This window comes from Lissotriton helveticus, chromosome 9 (assembly GCF_964261635.1).
Source record: "Lissotriton helveticus chromosome 9, aLisHel1.1, whole genome shotgun sequence".
NCBI lineage: Eukaryota > Metazoa > Chordata > Amphibia > Caudata > Salamandridae > Lissotriton > Lissotriton helveticus.
The window spans coordinates 927,717,878-927,741,744 of record NC_136070.1 but is presented as its reverse complement, the minus strand read 5'-3'; the positions used below and the strand labels follow the sequence as shown (position 1 = coordinate 927,741,744).

Sequence of the window (23,867 nt, the reverse complement as noted above, 5' to 3'; positions counted from 1 at the left end):
GGTGTAAGTTTGTGGTATAAGGGTAAAGCTGCAGGGTTGTGCTAAAAGGGTAAAGAGTTAAGGATGTAGAGTCAAGGGTGAAGAGTTTGATAGAGGGAAGGTATTGGCGAAAAGGGTTAACCGCTATGACTGCATTGTTTAGTGACATCGCTGGGAATTAATTTAAGGTATGCTGAGTATTACTGTAATTTTTAGTCTGTTAAAAATATTTAAATGTTGCTTTTCATAGTGACAAATGCAAACTGGGGGTGAATGTTTGCATTGTCCAGCATTCCGTCCATCAATTGTTTCTTTTGCATATGTCGCCCTAAGTGGGAAGGGTATTCCCCGACGTGGGTCCCGTGCTCACGACACCACTGGATTCAAGCTAGCCTGGCTGATGAAGGGTGATGCCCTGAAACAGGTCCCAAGATGCTTGTTTCCGGTCCAGGGAGGACCTGGCTGGCAGTTCGGGCTGGACTGCTCCCACAAGGAACAGGGTCAAGACGGATTTGCATATGGCTGGGTCCAAACTGGGGTGGGATGGTGAGCAAAAGAATGATGGATTAAACCCAGATCTTTGTGACTGGGGGTGAGTGTTTGCATTGTCCAGCATTCGGTCCATCAATTGTTTCTTTTGCAAATTTCATAGTGACACAGCACTTGATTTCAATTGAATGAATACACTACAATTTTGAAGTGATGCATTTAGTAGTATTAACAACAAACTGATGCTATTTCTCAGGAAAAAATGATTAACAAGGTACAATTTTTATTAATGGGCTTTAGAGGCCGGGCCGCAACCTGGCCCAGGGCTCGGATATGACTTGGGTGCCCAGAATGGCAATGGGCTCTTTTTCCTACGCCACCCTCCCCGAGTGGGGCATCTGACTCCAGCAAGGTACAACACAGGAAGAAGAAAGTATGTGCACGAAGATTCTCAGCACAGAAGTGGCACTGGCTTAGGATTGGCTGGCAGCTTTCACAGGAGATGGTCAGAGCCGCCCACAGGTTGTAATTTAAGGGGCCTGTACTCGCCAGGAAGCTGTGTTGCCTATGAGTTGCTTGAACAACCCAACTTCGGCCAAAAATATTCTGAGCAAAGGATGCCAGAAAATGGTGGTGGAAGTCTGAGTGGAAATAGAATGAAACTCCTCTTGGATTAATGCGATCAGACGTGTGATCATTGTGCCCGGCCATAATGACAGTTGTTTGGATGGTGGACTGTTAGCCTCTGATCGTTGGGATATCAAACAGCAGCACCAGCTGGAAAAAGAAAGAAGGGTTGATCCCCAAGACAGACTAGGATCTTGCAACCCAAAGCTCCGCTGGAGGCCAGCTCGGGTGGACACTTGATTTACTTAGCGAGGTGAGCCTGGAATCTGCAGGGCTATTTACCCAGAGGATAGACAAGCATCAAGAGCCTCAACCACCCGATCTCTGATCGATCATGCTTGCATAAATAATTGACTTTATGACTGTAGTAATGTACTCCTGGATTAATAATGAACATGACATAATAACCCCCTCTGCCTGCGAGGAGTGGATTACTCATTTTGAATTGTTTAATAAAATCTCCGCCTCTTGAACTCCAATAGATGCTGACATTGGTTGGGGTGTGTGAGGCCGGATGGCCCACCTGCAGGGTTTTTACTTTGTGATTAGTTTGTCTGATATCCGACAGCTTCATCCGAAAACGTCCTCAGCTAGCGCAGCTGCCTCTGAACCCCACAGGGGCATGAAGTACTCCAGAGCGCGTTCAGGGGCAAAGGGGGAGAAAAGCACTTCATCATGTGGGCTGTTGTGCCAGCCTGGGCGCCGTACCCTTGGCACCCTTCACTCTGGTCTTGTCGACTCCATTCAAGTAACCAGGTAGAAATGAAGCGCGAAGGCGCCACGTCTCCCTCTCTGCGGTGCAGACCCCGCTCCTGCATGCCTGCTCCAACACAGCCTGGATGTTTTGCTTCCCCAATAGCCTTCTGTTTTCTCTGCCCGTAGCCCCCTCTCCCTCCGCCTTTCCTCGCCCATCTGCTCTTCTATGGGGTGGGGTGTGAGGGGGGTTCTTTCTCTGCTTCTGATTGTTGTGGATGTTTGGCGGGGAAGGTTTTCTTTGGCCCCTTGTCTTTGGAAGAGGGGGGTAGTCCTGCTGTTCACCTCTTCGCTGGTACCATAGCGAGTTAGGGACTCATTTCCCAATGGGACTGTGGTGTTTTCTTTACAGCTGGAACATGGGTGGGAGGAGCCCGAGGTTCCAGCCACTTAATTACGCTGGCCTACAGATTTGGGGAGGGGAAAGCGGGTTGGAGGGGAGGTCACTTTATCGACTACCCACCACCCCCCAGCCCTGTCCCCTCTCAGCCTCCCAGTCCGGTTGTTTACAAGCTTGGTGTTGGCCCTGGGTTCTGCCAAGTAATACATTCAGTATACCATTCCATGACAAATCTTGGCACTTGGTTTATTTTGCAGTATCGTGCCCCCGGTTACGTGTTTTTTTAACCGATTTTCTGTTTGTGTCCACGAGTAGTCCTGCTGGGAGGCTCGTCCTTGGATGCCGTTATACCATGCGTTTAATTTGTAGTTTCGCTATTGACCTAGACATTGCACGGATTCCACGTATACATTGTTTAATAACCCCTTCTTTGAGTGCTGGGCACCTTTCCATAACATATTGTATTTCCTGCATTAAAACAATTTGCCGGGGGAACTCTAGTACCGCTTTTACCTTGCCGATTCGATTGACGGCACAATTTTTTGTTACGATTCAGCTCTCCATGATACTTGTTGGGTCGTTGCAGCTACACAATGTGTTATTGTGGAGCCCTCCCTCACTTCCATCCTGCCCTATAGGTCGTAGATATCAGTGTAGCAGGTGCCTTAGCACCGGCTGAGGGCTGTGAGGAGACAATTGTGTTTTACTGCTCGACTGAAAGGAAGATGTCGGTGTACGGTCCCTTACTTACAGTAGGGCACCTTGCTATACTACTGCTATAATCGCCATTGCCTGGTGACATACTCGCTTCTGCGGGGAAGCGAGCACTCCATCCGCAGTACGGCTGGCTCCTTACCCCATCGTACCCTTTTAAGCTATTCTCTTCTGGTCGATCACTTTTTATCACCACGGAGCGCATTGAAGTGACCTTCCTGTGGCCTTTAACGCTTTACAAATTAGCAACTCTTCATATTTGTGGCACGAAAAACGCACATCTTTTTAATGGTTTTTTTTTCATAATTTAGTCTGTAGGTTTCTCATTTCCTTCACTTCTGATTGTACCCGCTCAGTGGCTCGTCGCCCCTCTTAGAATTGTAGCTCAAACTGTGCCCTAATGTCGCTAGCAAGTGTGGCTTTCCAGCGCCATATGCCTTTATTGTGAGTAGAACTACAAAAAAAAGTTCTGGATGCAGTTGACAAAGAAAAAAATATCCGTATCCTCGATCGACGTCAGTTCACCCTAGTGCCAGGGATAGCGAACACAGCAGCACGCGCCCTTTGGCCCCGAGTGTTGACGCCGTGCCCCATTCCCCCCTTCTCCCCTCACAAGGCTCCAATTTGCTGCGGAGGTGGTGTGATCATGTCAAAGATTGAAAACTGCACCAGGAGCACTTTTCTTCCCCTTCCTGCTGCTGCCGCCTTTACATCTGAAACGAGGGGCAGTTAGGGCAGTGCCAGGGTGCTAAGTAGGTACCCGAAATTGCGGTCCATGTTAAGGTGACCTATCATCATAAAATGCAACAGAGAAGTGAAGAGCTGAGATTCGGGCGCGGGCCCGAGCGGTAGGCATAGCCCTTGGTTCGCGTGTCTGTGTGTAGTGGAGCAAGGTGCACGCGGTGCACGCGGTGCCCGGGGGCGGGGAGGCGCACTCCTGCCACGCGCCATTCCTCTTGTGAATAATTGCCGCGGTTCAGGCCGGCGTCGGAGGCGGCAAAGAGCAGAACAATGGAAGCATAATGGTAACCCCCTGAGGCCTTAGGTATTTTCCACCTGGTTGGCTCGAAAAAGAGAAAAGCGCTCTGTCTGCAGCGGGAAATCTGGTCCGCTCGCCGAGCGCGGGGTTGCCTGGGCGCGCCCGTGGAGGGAGGGAGAAAGGGGTCAAATGCTCGGTGCGCATGGACTGGCACTGCTGCTCCAGTTCCACCCTCAGTCGAGGGCATAATTAGCCCAGTCACCTGTTGACTTTATTTACTGGGCAGGTTTACGGCTATGAGGCATTACCTAGATAATTAGATATTATCTGCAACCAATTTGTCTATTTTTTTAAAAACACTTTATAATCGGATTATAAAACTGTATATACTTACATTAAGTCCCCGCACAGACAATAACGCATAACCTACATTCTAAAACCTAACACACCATATAAAGTGCATTTAATCAGATAGTTTCCACATCCATTTTAAATTATCAGCATATTAACTGGTTGCTTTAACATTGTAGACTGGACTTCGTTTGTAACTCTGCCTTGCCTTTAATGTGTTCTGTCACCTAAACAAGTATAGACAGCAAGGGGATCTTTTTACCGCATCACCACGTGTTATCAGTTTTCTAGAAATTCCCTTGAAAATTGCCCACATCAAAAAGGCTAGCCAACAATATTAGCCTTTAATAATTCAAATTGTGAAAACAATGGTAGAGAGGCAACGTCAAAGACACTATACAGAAAAACACATTGCTATGTTAATAACAAAAAAGGATGAATCGAGAGGTCTGTTCCTTGCTTGTTATGATTCTTTATTCATGGTCTTCTTGACCATAAAAAAGCAGGTCTGCGCAGCCAACGCGTTTTACCCAAGATTTAGGCTTCTCCAGGGCCAAAGAAACTTTCCTAATTTGATCATAGGTTTCAAATGACGAACCTCTTCATAGCTTCTCCCAGACGATGTACAGCTTAGTACACATCTCAGTTTTCTCAAAGGCAAGGATCTCAAGACCGTCTTTCAAAGGCAATATCGCATATTGTTTTCAGGTGTAGTCTATTGGAAATTCTCTTACTCAGTTCCTGTAGTTGGGCTGTGTTCGGCCATGACATGAAATGTGTATTTGGCGTTCTTCTTGAAGAGAACTGCTATTTTGTGGTCAAGAAGACCTTGAATAAAAGAATCGTACCAAGCAAGGAACAGACCTCTCAAATCATCCTTTTTGTTATTAACATAGCAGTGTTCTGTCACCTGTCTCTCACCTTAATTATTGTGCACAGGATCCCTGATGTAAAAAATCTCTTTACGGAACTCTTGAGCTGCCCCCTTTAAAAATCTTGGAATGTGACAATTTCTTTTACAACACATCAATTCCCAAATGTTCTCCTGTCTTGTATATGAGAACTGACCGCAACAGAGACTAATCCTGTACAAGTCCAAAAGGAGTCGCTCCAAATCCTATTAAGTCAATCCTTTACTAGCAGCAAGATGGCTCAGCGAATTAAAAGCCTGCTGTAGACATCTGCTGTAAGTTTGAATCTGTAAAGGACAGTTTAGCACAGAGTGCTCTTCAAACACGTAAACCTATAATTTACACATCTTGTGTATTGAAAATCGCAAGGTGCAGCACTGTACGAAAATTGTACTATTATAAAAAAATAAGTTGTTACTGGGTATGGTACAGCACATAGTTCACCAATTACTTAGTCTCTTGGTATGTTGTGCAGACCTGGAAGGGCAGTTGTGATTTATGCAGCAGAGTTTCTACCCGGGGGATTTTGTTCCTTAAGTACAATGGTTGACTGGTAATTTGTGAGATGTGCATCATCCTCACAGAGTTGTTCTATGTAAGGTTGTGGTGGGTCTTGAGGCTTTGCAGCCTAACTTCTGCAAATGTCCAGTGTATAGTGAGTGAATTTGGGTTCAGCACTTGAGGCCCTACCCTTAACCCATTGGGCTTCGGCAGTGTTGTCACAATTAGGGGAGACTGGGGTCTTGTGTCTTCCAAATGCCTAGCTAGATGCTTCCTGGTCTTTTTAGAGCATTGTTTGTGGATCTTGTGTTTTTCATCCCGGTCAAACTGTTTCATCGGCCAAATCCAGGTTCTAATGGCAAATGCTATCCACATATATTGTTTCCCTGTCTCTTTGTGGCTGGATCAGTTCTGTCCCTTCCTTGCAATATTTTTGTTGTTCTTGGGTGCATATTCCCTGTGGTGTCTGATTCCTAATGTCTCTCTTGTGCGTCCCTAGGTATCCTGTACAGGAATCTCCCAATCTGCCTGTTTTTCTGATCTCACAGGAGTTGTCTCTGAGGGTATTTTTCAGAAGGCCTACTGTTCCCTAGTTTCCAATGGCAGACAGAAACAACAGTTTGAAATAACTGCTGTTTGTAATCATTGCGGATATCTCTGAGGTGTTAAACAAGTGAGAAGTAGCTCTGCTGTCTGAGAAAGGTGAGTGATAGGGTCGCCATCTGCCCTAGCCAGAAATCCATCAACAGTGAAAGGGATTGAACTGCTAAGGAAGAGGGTAAGATCAGTTGTTTTTGGCAAGTGAAGGATTGCTGTGTTTGCGCTGAGTTAGTTGTTCTGCTATGTTTGACAGATGACAGGTAGCCGTATTGTATGCTAAGAATAATGAAGTGAAGAGCATGTCGGCTGTCCAAGAAATAATTGCACTTAAGAGACCATATGAATAACTCCTCCTCCTCTAAACGTTCAGTGAACAACTTCATAAACTGTAACATCTCCCCCACCGGCAACAAAGGTTCAACCCCTGATAGCACTACCACTGTGTATGCTCATGATTCTCAATATTCATAAGCCCAGAGCAGCCAGAATAGGATGGCTCACCAATCAAACAGCATTTGTAAAGCACAACATTGTCACCCCTAGGGGTATCTGGGCTCTGTGTCTGCGTCAAAGATCCAGGTCTTGAGTCTCTTTCTGAAGTCTGCTAGCAAGGGGGCTGTACGGAGCTAGAGGGGGAGATTGTTCTAGGTCTTGGCAGCGATGTAGGAGAAGGCGCCGCAACTGATGTGGGTTTTACGTGCAAGAGTGAGGAGAAGAGAAGGTGTCCAGACCGTTGGTGGAGTTTGTTGCTGGATGAGGTAGGCGGATCCTAGGTCGTGGATGGCTTTATAGGCGTGCATGAGGATCTTGAACTGGCATCTCTTCTGGAAGAGGTCTCTCAAGGGGGCAATGTGGGTTCGTTTGGGGAGGTCCAAGATGAGTCTAGCTGCATGGTTCTGTTCTGTTTGTAATCTGAGGAGCTGGGTGGAGTTGCTAGCGTGGTGGGCGTGGCCATAGTCGAGATGGCTGGAGGCGAGGGCCCGAGTGACAGTCTTTCTGGTGTTGGTTGGGATCCATCTGGAAATTCTGTGGAGCATGCAAAAAGTGTGAAAGCAGAAGGAGGAGACTGTGTTGACTTGTTGTTTTATGGTCAGTTGGCTGTTGAGGATGATGCGGAAGCTGCATGCATGGTTGGCTGGTGTGGGTCCGAGTTCTGCAGGCCAATAACTGTGGTCCCAGGCGGAGATGTTATTCCTGAAGATAAGTACCTCAGCTTTGTCAGAGTTGAGCTGGAGGCAGTTGGCTCTCATCCATTCCCTTGCATTGGTCAAGGAGTTGCAGAAGTTTGTTTTGGTGTTGTAGGAGTCCTCGGTAAGCGAGAGGCTCAATTGAGTGTTATCTGCGTAGGAGATTATGTTAAGTCCGTGGGATCTGACGACGTCTGCGAGGGGTGTCATGTAGATGTTGTACAGGGTGTGGCTGAGGGATGATCCTTGTGGTCCGCCACATAGGATGTCTTTGGGTGCATAGGTGAAGGCAGGCAGTTGAATGCTCTGTGTGCATTCCGTAAGGAAAGAGGTAATTCACTTGAGGGCATCTTGTGCATGCCTATGTTGTAGAGTCTGTTGATGAGGGTGCTGTGGAAGACTGTGTTGAGGACAGTGGAGAGGTTGAGAAAGGATCATGGCCACGGTTCGTCAACGGTCGAGGAGTGTTCTGGTGTAGTCAGTGGTGGCAATCAGCACAGTCTGTGCTGTGGCTTGCCCTTAATCCTGATTGTGAGGCATCCAGTTGGTCGTTATGCTCCAAGAATTCGGTGAGCTGCTGGTTGATGACTTATTTGAGTACTTTGGCCATGCAGCGGCCTCCATTGGGTTTTAATTTTTTGTGATGAATTACTTTGATTATGAAATTTTAGTTGTTAATAAAGTCTTGCTCCGTATTGTGGTGAGGGGTTCAATGCATATGTAGTGGAGACTCAATGCTTTGGAGCATCTCCTGGATGTAAATTCTGTTACATTTATAAGAATGAAATGTGGAATCACTATTGTATAATTATGCACATGAGCATTTTTTTAAACTCCTGTGGAAATCGTATGAAATTAAAACTCTTTACTAACTTCATAATGACATGGTACAGATTTATGATTGTACACCCGTGTGGTATGATAGAAGGCTGTGGATTGATTGCTTGGAGATCTATAAGTGGTTCATTTATTTGTTTCCCCAAGGGGAGAATTGATTTTACTGTTAACACGGTGCTCCTGCCCCTTGTTGTGTGGGGCCCCCCTCTCTTCTCTAGTTGTGGCATAAAAACATGTATTCAAACAAATGTATCCTACTTTGCTGAATTAGTAATATGCACCTTAACACTGTGTGTATGACCTATGTAATTATTAACGGTTGCAGAATTTATGCTTGTCACAAAGAATACTTCCACCAGCACGTGCATATACAGAGAACCCTACCGCATACAAAGTCCCGTTATAGCTAGTGCTAGGCAAAGTTGTACACATTTTGTTACCAACTTTGTAAAGTTAAAAACATTAATTTTTTTATTTCTGCTTTCTTAACCTCTTTGACGCTCATGACGAGCTCAGCTCATGAGGCACAGTGGAGCTGTGCTCATGACGAGCTGAGCTCGTCATAACAGCCGCGGAACGCCCAGGCGGGGCTAATTCCCCTCGTGTGCGGGCGTTCCATGGGAGTGGGCGGAGTCGTGATGAGCTCAGCTCGTCATGAGCACAGCTCCACTGTGCAGCATGACGAGCTGCTTATCACGCTTGGCCCCCCGCCCCGGGGGGAATTAGCCCCGCAGCGAAGAGGTTAAACTTAACGAAGATTACTATGTTTAAGAGGAAAATAGAAGTCTAGCAAAAATTAACCTTTAAGGGTGAAAACATCCTGCAAAATGTACGTTTTGCAAGAGAATTTTGCCTAAAAAACCTTTTGCGGGAAAAGTCTGCCATATTCATTGAAGTTGTTACATCCATAAATCTCAACATCAAAGTTGTGAATATTGCACATCTGCGCTATTAGAACTTTAAACCCTTACACCCCAAGTTGCTTTCCCAAATGAACTTGATAGCATCTGTGGGATTCATCTCAGACAATAGCATCATAAGAGTTTGTCCACTTTATGGTAGGTCATCTGGAGCACAGCTTCTTTCATACTGCATATCCAGGAACTGCGATCCTTTTCTCCCCTCCCTTCTTCACTCAGTCTTCTATCACCAAAACCCATGGAAGAAATTATTGACACAATAAGTTTATTCGAAGTTCATGTAAAAAAGGAAATTGCCTGACATATAGATGCATTTTAGTTTGTAAATCATCATTGCATAGACTACATTCCAAGTCCTTTCCGTGGCTCTCAAAATAATGTAGGACACAGCGTCACAGTTCTGGAAGAATAGTACTTTGTATCTTTTTGATCACTTGACCCCTGAAAGAAATCTTCCACATAACATCTGCTAAGCCATGCAAATAATTTTTATGCCCCAGTTTTCCTATTCGTGCAGGATCTCCCAGTCGTTTAAAAAGTCGTAAAAATCTGAAATATAGATGTTTTCATCTTAAAATGGAAGAATTGCATCATAAAGAATTTGGAATGAAGGTAGAATGGATACTTCTCAAGTTGAGATTCCTAAAAAAGATAGAGTACGGTCAACAGAGCCAGGGTCGGTAGATGGCACCATTTAAAGCTGGACCTCAAAGGGAAGGAGGTTCAAGCCTGAACCTGTGCGTTTCAGATGATTTGGTTTTGACACCTTTGTTTTGGGTTACGTTTTCCACTGTTTGAGCAACTTCGCCCCTTTTTGTGCGCAAGAACTGGTGGGGTCTTATACTAATACAATGAGTAATGATCTATTTTTATCACCTAGTTTAGCTACTAATGACTGCGACTTTTCAGATGTCTATTTTTGACATTTTACCAGAAAAGATCACACATTTTGAATGTCTGACCTTTTACCCATTACGTGACATGGGTATACTCCAGGGCAATAAACCAGCAATCCCTCTCTTGCTTGTGAATTAACGTTTCTGTATGAAATGGACATTTCACCCTCCTACTACATTTCATACTCATTCAAACTAACATGGGCCCCAGTTCATGCTTTTTGTTACTGATTATTTCAAATGAAATTTTAAAAAGCACAGGCAAAGGTTTCCCATTTCAATGGCATTACCAGATGTAAGTACACGTATTGACACAAAATTGGCCCCATGTGGTCACACATGTAAGAGACGCATCAATCAAAGTTAGGAGATTCAGTGACTGAAGCGGGCCGACCCAGTGGCCCATGCTGTATACTATGGTGGACAGAAACAAAATGTGAATGATGGGTGAACAGTCCAAAACATGGGGACTGACTGAAAGCATCTGTATTTGTACATATATAAATTATGATAGAAATATATGTATTTTTGTTATGCATTTTTACCAAAACACGAGGCTAGCGAGACAGTCAAAGTTGTCTCTTGGCCTGACCTGATAAAAAAAAAAAGACATTCATGGTGAGTCTGTTACTCTTAGTCCCTGCTCGCCCTCCTTCAGACACCCACCCAACCATGCATTTATGGAAAGGCCTGTAGGAGCTGGTTTGGATGGCTAGTGACTCCGGGGATTAGTTGCGCACAGTTGGATGTTCTTGCTGGGACTGTCACTAAACCTTTAATGTGACAACATTCTTGTAGAATAACAATGAGCCAGCAGGACCAATTCATTGTGAATCAGGTAAAGCAAGAGTAGTAGAATAACTGTGAAGCTAATGTTCTAGAATTTCTTCTATTTGTATCTTCTAAGAGCCCTGCAGGAACAAGAGACAGTACTGAGGATGAGTGCACTAATGATGTCTGCAATACCAAAACGAATTTTCTTTTTTCTTTATTCAATTGCTGTTATATTAAACGTTCATTTGCCTTTCCTTTCTGGAGTTCTTTCTTAACAAACGTTCTTTTTATGGAAATGTATAAATGTGTACTGTGGTCTTCCTGGGCGGATTCCTTCATGCCTACTGGAAGTCCCTCAAGATTGGGATGAATGTGTCCTTCAGTGAAGGATGGATGGATAGATGGCACAATTATATATAAATAAAAGCATATGTACTGCTTAACTCAATCGGGGATCTTGATTCTGTATCCTAGGGCGTCTACTGATTTCTCCCTTTGTCTTGTTTGTTCTCCCTCTCAGGATATTTCCTGTCTTAACAGAGAGGCCTCCAGGGTGGTGATGGTGGATTGTAACAAGGAGGCATTTCGTTTGCAGCCATTCAATGGTCTGGCTCTAAAGAAGTGGGATGGAAACTCTGATGATAGGACACTGTTTGATCTTGCTGCCTTCCTAAAAAGTAAGTTTTGATAGGGTGTGGGTCTTGCACATCATTATACATGGGAGTAGAGCAGCACATTGGGTGGTGATGCAATCTGGGGGTAAAAGTGTTGTCTGTTAAACTCATAATAATTTCCTTTCAAGACCCATGCAGATCTGTCTATCTTCTATATGATACCTAACTAAGGAGGCATTAGAGCACATTGTTGGTTAAAAAGAGTACATCTGATAGAGACATTTAGCCGCAGATTCCTTAACTTAGAATACTCAAGGCGTCAGACTGGATCCGGAAAACTTTTTGCAGCAGCACCTCTTAGCGCTGGGGGCGGCGCCGCATGGCTCCACCCTGATGTCGTCCACGGACATGTCAGCTGAGCCATATATGTCCCCTCCCGGTGCACTGACGTCAGTTTTTTTCTTTTCTGTGTCCCAACTCGGATCCTGGAAAACCAGCGGTTCCTTGGCCTTTGTTTTGGGCGATGCCTACGGGCTTTAAAGCGTGTAAGATTTCTGTCACGGACCGGCACGCCATATGTATGTGGTGCCTGGGAGTGCACCACGACCCCGAAGAGTGGGACGCCTGTCATCAAATGAAACCCAAGTCCTTGAGGGAGCGTCATATGAAATTGCTGGCCACACGGCTGTCCAGCCCTGCACCTTCACGTCGCCGTTCTCCCTCTCTGGATTAGGTCCGTTCCCGAGGCATTCCCATGGACGGCATTCAAAGGAATGTAAGCACAAACGTAAGTTGCGGAGGTCTTTCTCCCATAGGCGTGATGCTGGGGACCGCTCCTCTCTCTCCTTGCCCGGCACGGGCACCCAGCAGTCGTCTCCTCCATACCAACCCTTCCAGGGAGTTGGAGCGACGCAGGCCCAAATGGAGGCTTATATAAAGGCCCTCCACTCTTTCTTTGGGTCGCCCCCTCTCCCTGGTGCGCCTACGGAGATGGAAGGCTCTCATGTCTAGTCCTCGCCGGTGGATTTGTCCCGCGCCGGTTGTGTGCATCGACTCCGGTTCCGGAGTTGATACGACGCCGACGGAACACGGCCTGGAGGGCCTTCCCAGTCTGCCATCCAGTCACCCCTATAGCCCTGCGTGGCTTCCTGCGCTGACATTGGATGCGGCACTGAGCTCGACGCCCTGTCTTTTTAAGTCTATTCCTCCCTGCATATTGCGGTTGGATCGCCGTCGGACGGCGCCCAGGCCGCATCCCCTCTGGAGGTCGTCGGCGTCCATATAACACCGACTCTGTGTCAGTCGATGCCGGTGCCAGCACCTACTCTCTTGCACAAGGTTGACGTTCCTCTGGTCTCCCCGGGCCTAGCGTTCCGTGGCCTTCAGATCAACCTCATGCTCCTCCACTTTTACTCTCTAGTGGACGGGTTAGTCTCCAACCGTCTCCTACCAACGGATTATTGTCGCCCCCCAGAATGGCGACTGAGGCTAGTGCAGCTTACGCATGGGCTATTCACATGGCGTCAGCTATTGTTCGAATTCAGCCCCCTGTGGTTTCCCTGTCTTCTGATCCTTTATTGGATCTTCTCCGCATGGAGCCTATTGAGGTGGAGCCTTTTGTTTGACATCCTGCTTGGCACCTGGGCGAGGCCCTCCTCTGGTGACCCTGTTGATCGGGCCATTGCTCGCCGACATCGTCCAGCCCCGGATGATCCACTCTGCCTGTCCATTCACCCTAGAAATCAGAGTCTGGTTGTTCAGGTGGCTTTTGACTTGCAGCCTTCCTCCGCTGTGCCGTTGTTACCTCCCACCAGGGAGTCTAGATGGTTGGACTCGTGGTCGTCCGCTTTTTGCCTCTGCCAGTGCGAGCATCCGTGCATTAAACACGTCTTGCGTGTTTTGCACGCGCTTCCTTTGCCCTTTGGGACTTAGTCGAACACCTTCTTCCTTCTTTTCCGGAAGGGCCACGGGCAGAATTACATTGCCTTCTTTTTGATGGCAGGGAAATGGCGCAATTTTTCCTTCGATCTTCCCTTGATGCAGCTGACTCTGTGGGTAGGGCACTTGCCCGGTCGGTTGCTTTGCATGGCTTCGCGACAGTCGTTTCCCAGACAATGTTCGGGATGCTCTTCGAGATCTGCCATTCAATGGCGTGGACCTTTTTGACAGTCACGCTGATTCAGCGATCTCCCGCCTCATGTCTGGACTACAGTGACTCTTGCAGCATGACTTTCTGCCTTATGGCATCCTTTTCTTCTGCATAGGCGATGTTGCCTTGTTGGTTTGATTTTCAAAAAATGTCCTGGGTTCTTTACATAGTGCCCGGATAGTGTAGGTGGGTGTTCCGCCTTCTCAGTATTTGTTCAGTACAGCCGGACGGCTGGTTCTATGTCCATACTCGTATGCAACATTAGCCCCCGCCCGCTTCTGCTTTGGGTTCCTGCTGTAACGCTCTCAAGAGGAGTGTTCTCTTAAGTATACTCGCTTCTTGGGTCCATGGGTCATGCGGTTGGTCCTGACTGGTTCCACTATCGTGTCTGGCTCCATCTCCTCATCTGTCTTGTGGGGGACCATTGCTCCACCCGGGCGGTGGGCTAATGTTGCATACAAGTCTGGACATTGTTCTGTCCATTTCTGCTTCCATATGACTGTTGGTACTCTTTGCGTACCCTAGTGTTTTATTGTGTTACGCTTCATTTTTGCGCATATTTCTTACTCTATATATGGTCTGTGCTCTTACACATCAGAGTCGTGCAGGCAAGTTCCTTCATGCGGTGTCCGTGGTCCTCGCCCCGATCTGCTCCTGCTATGAGCTCTTATGTGGGTGTCCAGCTTGCCTGGTACCCCTCTTTGCCAGTTGCCTTCTTGCTATTGCGGCTCGCATCTGGGCTGCTCACGTTACCCTACAGCAGGGTTTTTGCCATACTTCGTGTGGTTCTAGCGTCCACACGGTATGCTTCTGTATCTTCCAGTCTTACACTTTACTATCATTCTTACTGTAGTCTTGTTTGGGTGCTTCTTCTGTTTGCTGTGAGCCCTTGCACATGTCTTGTGACAGAGCGACTATGTACTGGTGTGTCTTCTGTTTCTAGTACTACCGGCACTTTCTGCCCATGGATCGGCATCCTGCCAATGCTGCCCCACTTATTTTGGCTGGTGCAGGTTTCAACCGTGCTTTTTTTCCACTATTGTGCATACTGGGCCGGTGTGCGCTGAGTCTGTCATACCAGTTGTCATCTCTCTGGGTTTTACTTACGGTCAGCACACCGGATCCTGCAGATCCGTCGGACCCTAGGTTCAGTTCCACTTCTTTGCGAAGTCCTGCACTTTCCCTTTCACACCGACATATCTGGCAAATGTTTTCTTTTTCTCACCTGGTATACACATGGGGGTTTTCAGGCTGTTCTTTGACGGCTTGTGGTGCCTTTGCCTCCCAATGTTTTCCGCTCTTCTCTGAGCTTCATGTTCTAGTGTCGCTGCGCTTGCTTGCGTTCCCACCCTGTTTCGTCACCTTGTTGACGTTTAAGTTCTCTCGGGAACTTGATGGGGTTCAGTCTCAGACCCATCTCCTCTAATGGGTATGGCTTTGGTATCTATTCTAAGTTAAGGAATCTGCGGCTAAATGTCTCTATCAGATGAACGAGTTACTTACCTTCGGTAATGATGTATCTGATAGAGACACAGTCTAGCTGCAGATTCCTTAACGCCCGCCCATATTCCACGTTCTGCAAGGACATTTTCAGGTTGGACTTTCTACATTCGCCTCCCTCCGGGTGGCTTAACCCTTCCTGGTGGTGACATTTTTCACTTCACTCCGACACACAATGCTTCATTCTGTGTCATTGCTCTACTCCGCCCATTCTCATGATTTGACGGTATGCTCATGTGTCCTTTCCAACCCTACGCCCTGGGTTGTCCAGTGTGGGACCTACTCATGCTGTCCCTTTCTCCAATGCCTTGGGGTCTCTTACCTCCCCTGCGCTCCATTGGTTTGAAATCTTTTGGCTCTTCCGCATTCTATAGGTCTCTTATTGGGGATACAACGTCCCTTTCGGGTGACGTCTTCTGGTGAATTGTCCTTGTTCCTGTGTTCCGTACTTGTTGTCCTTCACAGTTATACATTATGGTTGCAGACTTTCTGCCGTCTGCCATGTTGTTTTTCACATCTTCATCTGCCTCCAAGGGAGGTTTGGACTTCACTTTTGTGGGGTTGCTTCTCAGAGCGGTGCTCTGCTCTTTCTCTTCGCTAGTTTTCAAGATACAGTGCCGGACACTGTCCTTTATGGTCACCATTCAATTTCTTTTTTCATCATTTTTGCACACTGTTCCCGTATTCTCAGTTTTTGGTGGTGGCTCCGCGTTCTGGCACGGAAAAGTTTCACCAACGAAAACTGCCGTCAGTGCGCCGGGAGGGGCATATATGACTTCGCTGACATCATGCCCATGGACGACATCAGGGTGGAGCGCAGAGGTGCTGCTGCGGGAAGTTTTCTGGATCCAGTCTGACACCTGGGGATATTCTAAGGAATCTGCGGCTAGACTGTGTCTCTACCAGATACAGCGTTACCAAAGGTAAGTAGCTCGTTCAATAAGCATTGAGATGAACAGCAAAGTGCTGTCCTTCTCAGAAAGGTAAACGAGAATTGATCATGCAGGCGGGGTTCGTTTTTTTAAGAACCCTTCAGATTGTAATGTCAAGCTGCAGTGGCTACTTGCATGGTTCCCTGTCTGCTTCATAAAGAATGGAGCCGGACAACTGTGCATTGATCCTTAAAGACGTACTTTTGGCATTGTAAGTATCCTAATTCAATGTAACTTGGAGATCATAGTGGGGTGTTAATGCATAATAGTTTTTAACATTACCCTTCACTCAACGTCTGCATTCAAATATTATCTTGCATCAATGGGTTCCGCTATAAAGCACCTAGCTTTTAACGTGACATTGTAAATGATTAAATTGCATTTCGTGCATCTCTTATTTCATGTAAAACATCACCAATATGACCTTGGTGGGATTTTCCTGTCACGCATGCATAGGTATTGCCCGCTTTGTTCTGATTGTATACTCGTTGCTCTTGTTGTGATCCTCCCACTCTAATCAGCTACCCTTTTGCTTTTCCATCTATAGCCATTGCTTTAAGTGGAGTAGATGACGTCCGAAGCGTACTGGAGAATTATTCCCTTGAGGACGACCCCTTGGAAGCCTTCAAGCGCCGACAGACCCTGTTGGAACAGGTCTGTGCATCCTTATGTAGAGTATTTGCAGGGGGAATAACTGAGCTGTGGAAAACTTAGGAAGAGTACATCTTGCAGGCAACTACTACCCCACTGCTTCGTCCATATACATAGATCTGCCATGGTTTCATTTTATTTTAATAGGGAAAGCTGTAGGCGTTTTCTTGAAGAGGTTATTTTAAACTAAATAGATTCTATGGTAGTGCAAACCTTCTTGATACTGTGATGTGCCAGGTGTCAGTTAAATGTTTTCCTGACGATCCAGGAATCTGGATAGTAAATTATGTTCTTATAGGGGTTTCTCAATGAAGGTGGTTGTTCTCTTAATGTATGAAGTTCTAGGAATTTTATGTGAAACTGCTAAGAGAATTTAGGTGCACGATTTCTGAGGAATTTTATTAAGACTTTTTTTTAGATTCTGGGGGGTTCTAAGACTCTCTGTGAATGGCTTATGTAAGTTAGGACAATGCAGGACAATTTAGAAATGCAGTGTGTTGCCCATGTTCAGGGAATTTTGCTTGGTTGATAAACATTATCTTAATATACTAGTCCAAGGAATATTTTGAAATAATGCTCTGGGTCTGATACTGAAGGGCAGGTTGTGAGAGCATATTGGGTGGCTTCTTTTTTGGTCACATTTTAAGTTTGGAGTAGAGGGACGAAGATTAATGTTTTAGGACTATGAATGGATTTTGCTACAACTCTTTATGGGTGGGAAGTTTTATTCCTTGACAAATATGTTCTCTGTGTTTTGTCCTGAGTAATGAATGCCGAGATTCACTCTTTTTAACACTTTTGTGCAGGAGGAACAGCAGCGGCTGGAGAACCTGTCGAAGAACAAGACACAGTCGTTCTTCCTAGGGTCCCTAACAAACCGTCTGTGGTCACGTTCCAAGCAGCAGTGATCGTGCTCTTTCTGTCCCACCCTCAAGTGGAATGCTGGATGCTTTTCCTGGAGGATGGAGACCAGGAGATGTCCTTTGGATTGAGGGAAAAGACTGCATATGGACATGTTTCAGTCTTTGTGGCATACCCACCTGTCGGACGGAGCCCACCAGGAATAGTATGGCCTACCTCTCAGCAGAGTTTTGAACTGCTGTTTCATTAAGGCATACCAGCCTCACACTCTCTCGTCCACAGCAGTCCCATGATAAGGAGAAGGACCATCCACCTATCCTAAAAGCAACTATGTATCCATACACCATAGTAAGAAGAGAAAAGATTAATCCTCAAACTGGCATGGTATCCCCCATTTGCAGAGGATGCTTCGTTGAAAGCACACGCTTCAGTGTTTCTGTTCTTCATATAAATGTCATGTCTTGGATGCAGAGGACAATTTGGTTTCCCGATAAATTATTTTCAATGTGTACAGGAATAAAGACTATGGTTGGTGGTAACATAATGTGTGGGCTGAGTTTTATCTGTTTGGTAGCTGCAAGAGACACTCCACTGGGAAGGGGGTGATTGCTATGAAAGGGGTTGCATGACATTGTGCTGGATTCTCTGAAACATTAGGATAATCTATGTCTTGCATAAGACACAGGAATCGCAAATCTTGCAGTGGAAAATTTTAATATTCATTAAAAGGTCGACATTTTTATGTAATCAACAGGCTGCTTTAGACCTCGATTGCCTGCATAGGTTAGGAACGTGCCCGAGAAAGCAGAACTGTTAGACTCTGGTTATGTTACATCTCTGCTAGCATAGACGAAGGGGGACAGGCTTTAAGCCAGAAGTTCGGCAGCATCTGATTAACTTGCCTATTGAAGAGGAACACCTGTTCGGCCTGCAATTTGATCAGATGCTAGAAAAATCAAAGTGAACAGAAACTGCCAAAGCCAAGGGTACCCTACAGACCCCATCTATCCGTGGCTCCTTTTGACATAGTGTACCACTGAGGGGTGAAAACCACTGTAGCCGAGGCATCCGCCTCCTTCACCAGGCAACAGCTGCAACAGGGGATTGGAGGGTACAAAAATAGTCACGGTAGAGGCAGGGTCAAAGGCACAGACCCTAAAGGGGCCATGCCTGCAGAACAGAGACTCCTGCCCCCCACACTTTCTTCAGGTTAAGACTGCAAGGGATTCTGTCCCACTGGACAGAGATTACCTTCGACCAGTGGTTTCTCAATATCGTAGCAATTGGTTACTGCCTAGAACTTATGCAAACAACCCCAAAATTCCCCCCGCAGACACTCTCCCCGGAACATCAGCATCTGCATCAAGATGCTGTATGCACTACTTGGCAAGGGGGTAATAGAATCTGTTGCACCACAACAATGGGGGAAAGGGGTTTACCTATACTTATTCCTTCCCAAGAAGAACAGGTCTTTATTGCCCATTCTTGACCTCAGGCCCCTCAACAAGTACATCCTGTCAGATCACTTTCACATGGTAACAATCCAGGATGCCATTCTGCTTCTACAGCATGGCAACTTAATAACTGCTCTTGGCCCGAAGAATGTATTCTTGCACATCCCCGTCCACCCTGCACATATCAGATGTGTGGAAAGTGGTCAGCATTATCAGTTGAAAGTGCTACCCTTCAGATTGACCACAGCTCCCAGGGTATTTCCAAAGCATCTTGTCGTGGTAGCCGCTCACTTCAGAAGGAAGGGCGTCAATGTCGTCCCTTAGACAATTGGCTGCTCTAGCGCGATGGAACGGCAATGCCCAGCACACACCCAAGCCACCATACATCTTACCACAGCATAGGCTTTATCAGTATTATAAAATCTCATCACCAGTCCTTCCTAGGGGCTATACTCAGCACTGTTATGGGGAAAGCATACCCCAACCCTGCAAGGGTCCAAGCGTTCCAAGCATGGCTCCCTCTTTTTCAGCCAGATTGTCAGGAAATGGTCAAGAGGTAATGCGCCTCCTCGGCATGATTACCTCCTGCATTGCTATAATCCTATAAGCCTGGTTACGTATACGTCAGATGCAGGAGTGCCTAGAGCACAATGACCCCAAGTAGAGGGCCATTGTGAGGTTCTAGATTTGATCTGGGTCAGCATTCCTCACTCTCTGCACAGATGAAATGCCAATAACCTGTTGCAAGGCCAGCCCTTTTTGAACCCAGTGCCGCAGATGACCATAACAATGGACTCCTCTCTTTCTGTTTGGGGCGCAGTTATAGGAGCTGACCATTCAAGGGGTGTGGATGTCTGATCGACATGGTCCCCACATCAACAACCTAGAATTGTTAGGCATCTAGCTAGCCCTCAAAGCGTTCCTTCCTCACATCCAACACAAAGTGATACACAGTTGGACAGACATCACAACTGCCATGTTTTACTTAGAGAAACAGAGCGGCACTTACTCTTTGCAGTTGTCTGCTCTAGCCCAGGGCGTTAGGCAGTGGGCAATACATCAGAGTTCATCTACTCATGGAGTTCCTACTGGGAGGGGACAATAACTTTGCAGACCTGCTCAGCAGGATGCAGCAACAAGTCCACAGTTTGGAACTCCACCCCAACTCCTCCTTCTGTGCTTCCACTGTTAGGGGTCACCCCAAACACACCTCTTCGCCACCTGCAGAAAACACTAAACGACCAAACCTCAACTCCAGGTTCCCACTCCCACAGTGAATAGGCTCTTTCACTTCTTCTGTTTATGATTATCAGGCTTTGGCACACATCTCTAACCCTCATCTTAGTTGCACCAGCCTGGGCCAAACAGCCCTGTTTCACCACTCTCCTGAACTGTCTGTAGTGCCACACGAGAAGCTGCCCAATTGACCGGATCCTATCTCATAGAACCAGGGCACACTTGGACACATCAATCTGCCTCTAGAATGTATGACCTTCCTTAAAGATGCACGCAGGCCCACCACCAGAGCTTGCTGCACAGCCAAATTGAAAAGGTTTATGCACTACCTTTTCCCTCAAACGTATCGACTCTTGCCAAGCAGCTGCCTGTTATCTGCTCCACTGGCAGAAGTCTAGACTTGCTTGCACTTCCATCAGGCTTCATTTGGCAGCTGTCCCTGCTTAACTTCAGAATAGAGAACATACTTCCCTTTTCAGGATTCCTGTGATGAAAGTCTTTTCTCTGAGGGACTCAAAAGGATTATTCCTCCAAGGTTGCCACCCTCAGTATCATACTAGCTAGGGTAATGGGCCCACTTTTGAGCTACTCCACTCCTTAGTTTCTTTCCTGGAAGGTAGCTTTTCTGGCAGGTATCAGTTCCTTCGTGTGTCGGTGAGCTTCAGGCTCTACCTCTTGATGAACCCATTTTCTAAGTACACCACAATAGAGTAGTCCTCAGGACAAACCCCAAGTTGCTTCCTAAGGTGGTCTCTAATTTACACCTTAATCAAACTAAAGAACTCCCAATGTTCTTCTCACATCCAGAGTCAGTAGCAGGACGAGCTTTCCACACATTAGATGTTAAAAGAGCACTTATGTATTACTTTCAGGACTAGGCCCTTCCTTAAGACACAGCAGCTCTGCTTCTTCCTCCAACCTCACAAAGGGCATGCCGTCTCTAAAGTAGTTATAGCACGCTGATTGGATAAATACATACAGACTTATGCCAAAGCCAAACAAACTTAACCTGTCCCTCCCAGACCCTACTTAACCTGTAAAAAAGTAGCTTCTATGGCTTCTTGTGTAATATTCCTATATTTTACATCTGCAAAGCAGCTACTTGGTCTACACCCCACACTTTTACTAAACATTACTATGTGGATGTTTTAGCTCACCAATAAGCTAGAGTTGGGAAGGCAGTCTTACGTTCAATTTTTCAGTCTTTTGTAAAATCTGCAGGCTAGCCACCACCCTGAGGGAGCACTGATTTATGGTCTATGCACAGCATGGGTATCTACAGGTACACTTGCCACAACTGGAAAATGTTACTTACCCTGTAAGAATCTGTTTGTGGGATAGCTGCTGTAGATTCACATGCGCACACCCTCCTTCCCGGAAGCCTTTTGATGATGCAGATCTTTCTTTATCCAGTATTGGGGTATCTTTCATAGATTCACATGCCTGAATCATTCCCCGTCGTCGAGGCGGGAGTCCCACAGTAAAAATATATACAATAGCAGTGCCAAAAAAATTCTTGTAGGCTGGAAAAGCCTAAAGGCCTAGCTAGGCCCAAAACTTAGCAGCCTATCTACCTCATTATGTAAAAAGACCTGAAATAGTAGCCTCAGCCAATCAGCTGTCCTCACCCTCTAGAACCTTCCTAGCTCAGGCAGTTCTCCTCAGATTTTCACCGCACTTCGTGTGTAAGGGAGTCTCCCTGAGTGCCTACTCAGTTTTTGTCTCTTTTTCTTCAAAATGTCTGAAAAGAAGGCTCTTTTCAAGGCTTGTGGAACCTGCAATAAGAAGAGGGTCCATGTGGACGACCAGTACTCTGACTGCATCTATTGTCTGCACCCCTCACATGTTGTGAAGGATTGTAGAATTTGCCGTACCTTCCCTTCAAAAACTATCAGGGATAGAGAGGCAAGGGTTCTTTTGTGGTTAAAATCATCTTCCACAGATGAGGACAAGGCCTCTACCTCCAGCAAGAGAGCCAGATCCAGAGAGAGCTCTTCTCCTGAGAGGAAGAAAAAACTTAAACCCTCTCAAAGAGTCTCAGAACCCTCAAAGAGTGCATCGTCTCCTTCAAGACCGTCCACTGTGAGTACAGCCCAGACTAAGACTGTTTCTCTGGTGTCTATTCATACTGCTACTTTGACTTCTACCTCTTCAACTTCTTCTGCTACGGTCACCACTTCGGCTATTACTTCCCCTCTGGTGTCTGCAAAAATGTTGTCGTCGCCGGTGAAGCCTTGCTCGACGAAGGGCCAGTTGCCGTCAAAATCATCGTCGACTGTCCCGTCGACGGCGGCTTCGTCGACGAAGATCCCTTCAGCCATGTCGACGAAGGCCCCGTCGACGAAAACAACAGGCCCGTCGACGACCGCTCCGTCGACGAAGACATCGTCGTCGAAGGACTCGTCGACGAAGAGTTCGTCGACGAAGACACCATTGACGAAGGTTTCGTCGACAAAGACACCATCGACGGCCTCGTCGACGAGGATACCATCGATGGTCTTGTCGACGGCAACATCAATACCGTCGACGACAGCTCTGTCGACGGAAATGCCGTCGACCGTCCCGTCGACGACAATTCCAATGACAACAGGTTCGTCGTCATCGACTTCTACGAAAGCAATGGCATCAGCTCATCTGCTGCACAGCACACCTTGGTCGAGGGTGCAATATACCCGTTTCCAAATGAAAACTTATCAGAGGCAAGACTACTCTCACATTTCTCCACTCTTACCATCACACCTTTTGGAGACATATGTGGAGGATGATTGGGATGACGGCGAAGAGGATGAGGGACCTTTTGGGGTTGCCCGTCACCCTTCACAATTGAACATCAAGTATCAGGAGGAAGATGAGGACGATGACCAAGAGCATTATGCGAATGAAGACTTGTCAACGCCATATCATTCGCCCCATACCAGACCTCCTCGTTCAGAGGACACAAGTCATTGCCATCTACTTTAATTCAAGACTTACAAGCTATGTTGGCAGACTATCGCCAGAGATTTCCTCCACCTCCAGTTGCACCTTTTGTGCCGCCTGTCCCAGTTGACATGCCGAGGCCTCCTTTGCCGCGAGCTTCATTGTCACCAAGGCAGGATACTGGCCCTACACCCCAAGGTGACACGGATACCTCTTCTTATGATGAGGATGATGGCAGGGAAGAGGGCGAGTTGCCAGATCATACACCTACGGATCCGTGGGATGATTATGTCATTCCCATGCCTTCACCGCCTGCGCCACGCCCGTCAGATTCTCCGCCTGAGGATATTGGCGGATTTCATAATATTATGCAACGTGCGGCTAATGGATTTGAATTGTCGGTCACAGTTGAGCAGTCTGACTGCTTTTTGCATGACTTTAACGAGGGGTATCGCAGAACTACCAGAGCTATCCCTATTATTGATTACATATGGAAGGAGGGCCTCAACATCATGAAAACGCCCGCTTCCATTCCGGCAGTCCTTCCAAGAATTGAGAAGAAGTATCGAGCGCCACCTGATACTCCATCTTGCTTAATAGGACACCCTCGACCGGACTCAGTCATATCTCAGGCAGCACAACAGAGGTCCAAGAACCCTTCAGCTCCTATTTCAACGCCACCTGACAAGGAAG

The 23,867-nt window shown here is 46.7% G+C and overlaps 1 protein-coding gene across 2 annotated transcripts in view; it reads left to right on the top strand.

Annotated features, from left to right (window-relative positions):
* TIMM50 (translocase of inner mitochondrial membrane 50) overlaps positions 1-18,104 on the top strand; it is a 301,751-nt gene extending 283,647 nt beyond the window's left edge. Inside the window, exons 9-11 of one of the 2 annotated variants that reach the window (XM_078661133.1) lie at positions 11,379-11,535; positions 16,601-16,707; positions 17,511-18,104. In XM_078661133.1, the coding sequence (XP_078517259.1) occupies positions 11,379-11,535; positions 16,601-16,707; positions 17,511-17,612 (366 nt within the window). In that variant the 3' untranslated portion in view covers positions 17,613-18,104. The remainder of the gene's footprint in view (positions 1-11,378; positions 11,536-16,600; positions 16,708-17,510) is intronic. The other variant, XM_078661134.1, reaches the window with a different exon arrangement.
* The last annotated feature ends 5,763 nt before the right edge of the window (positions 18,105-23,867 follow it).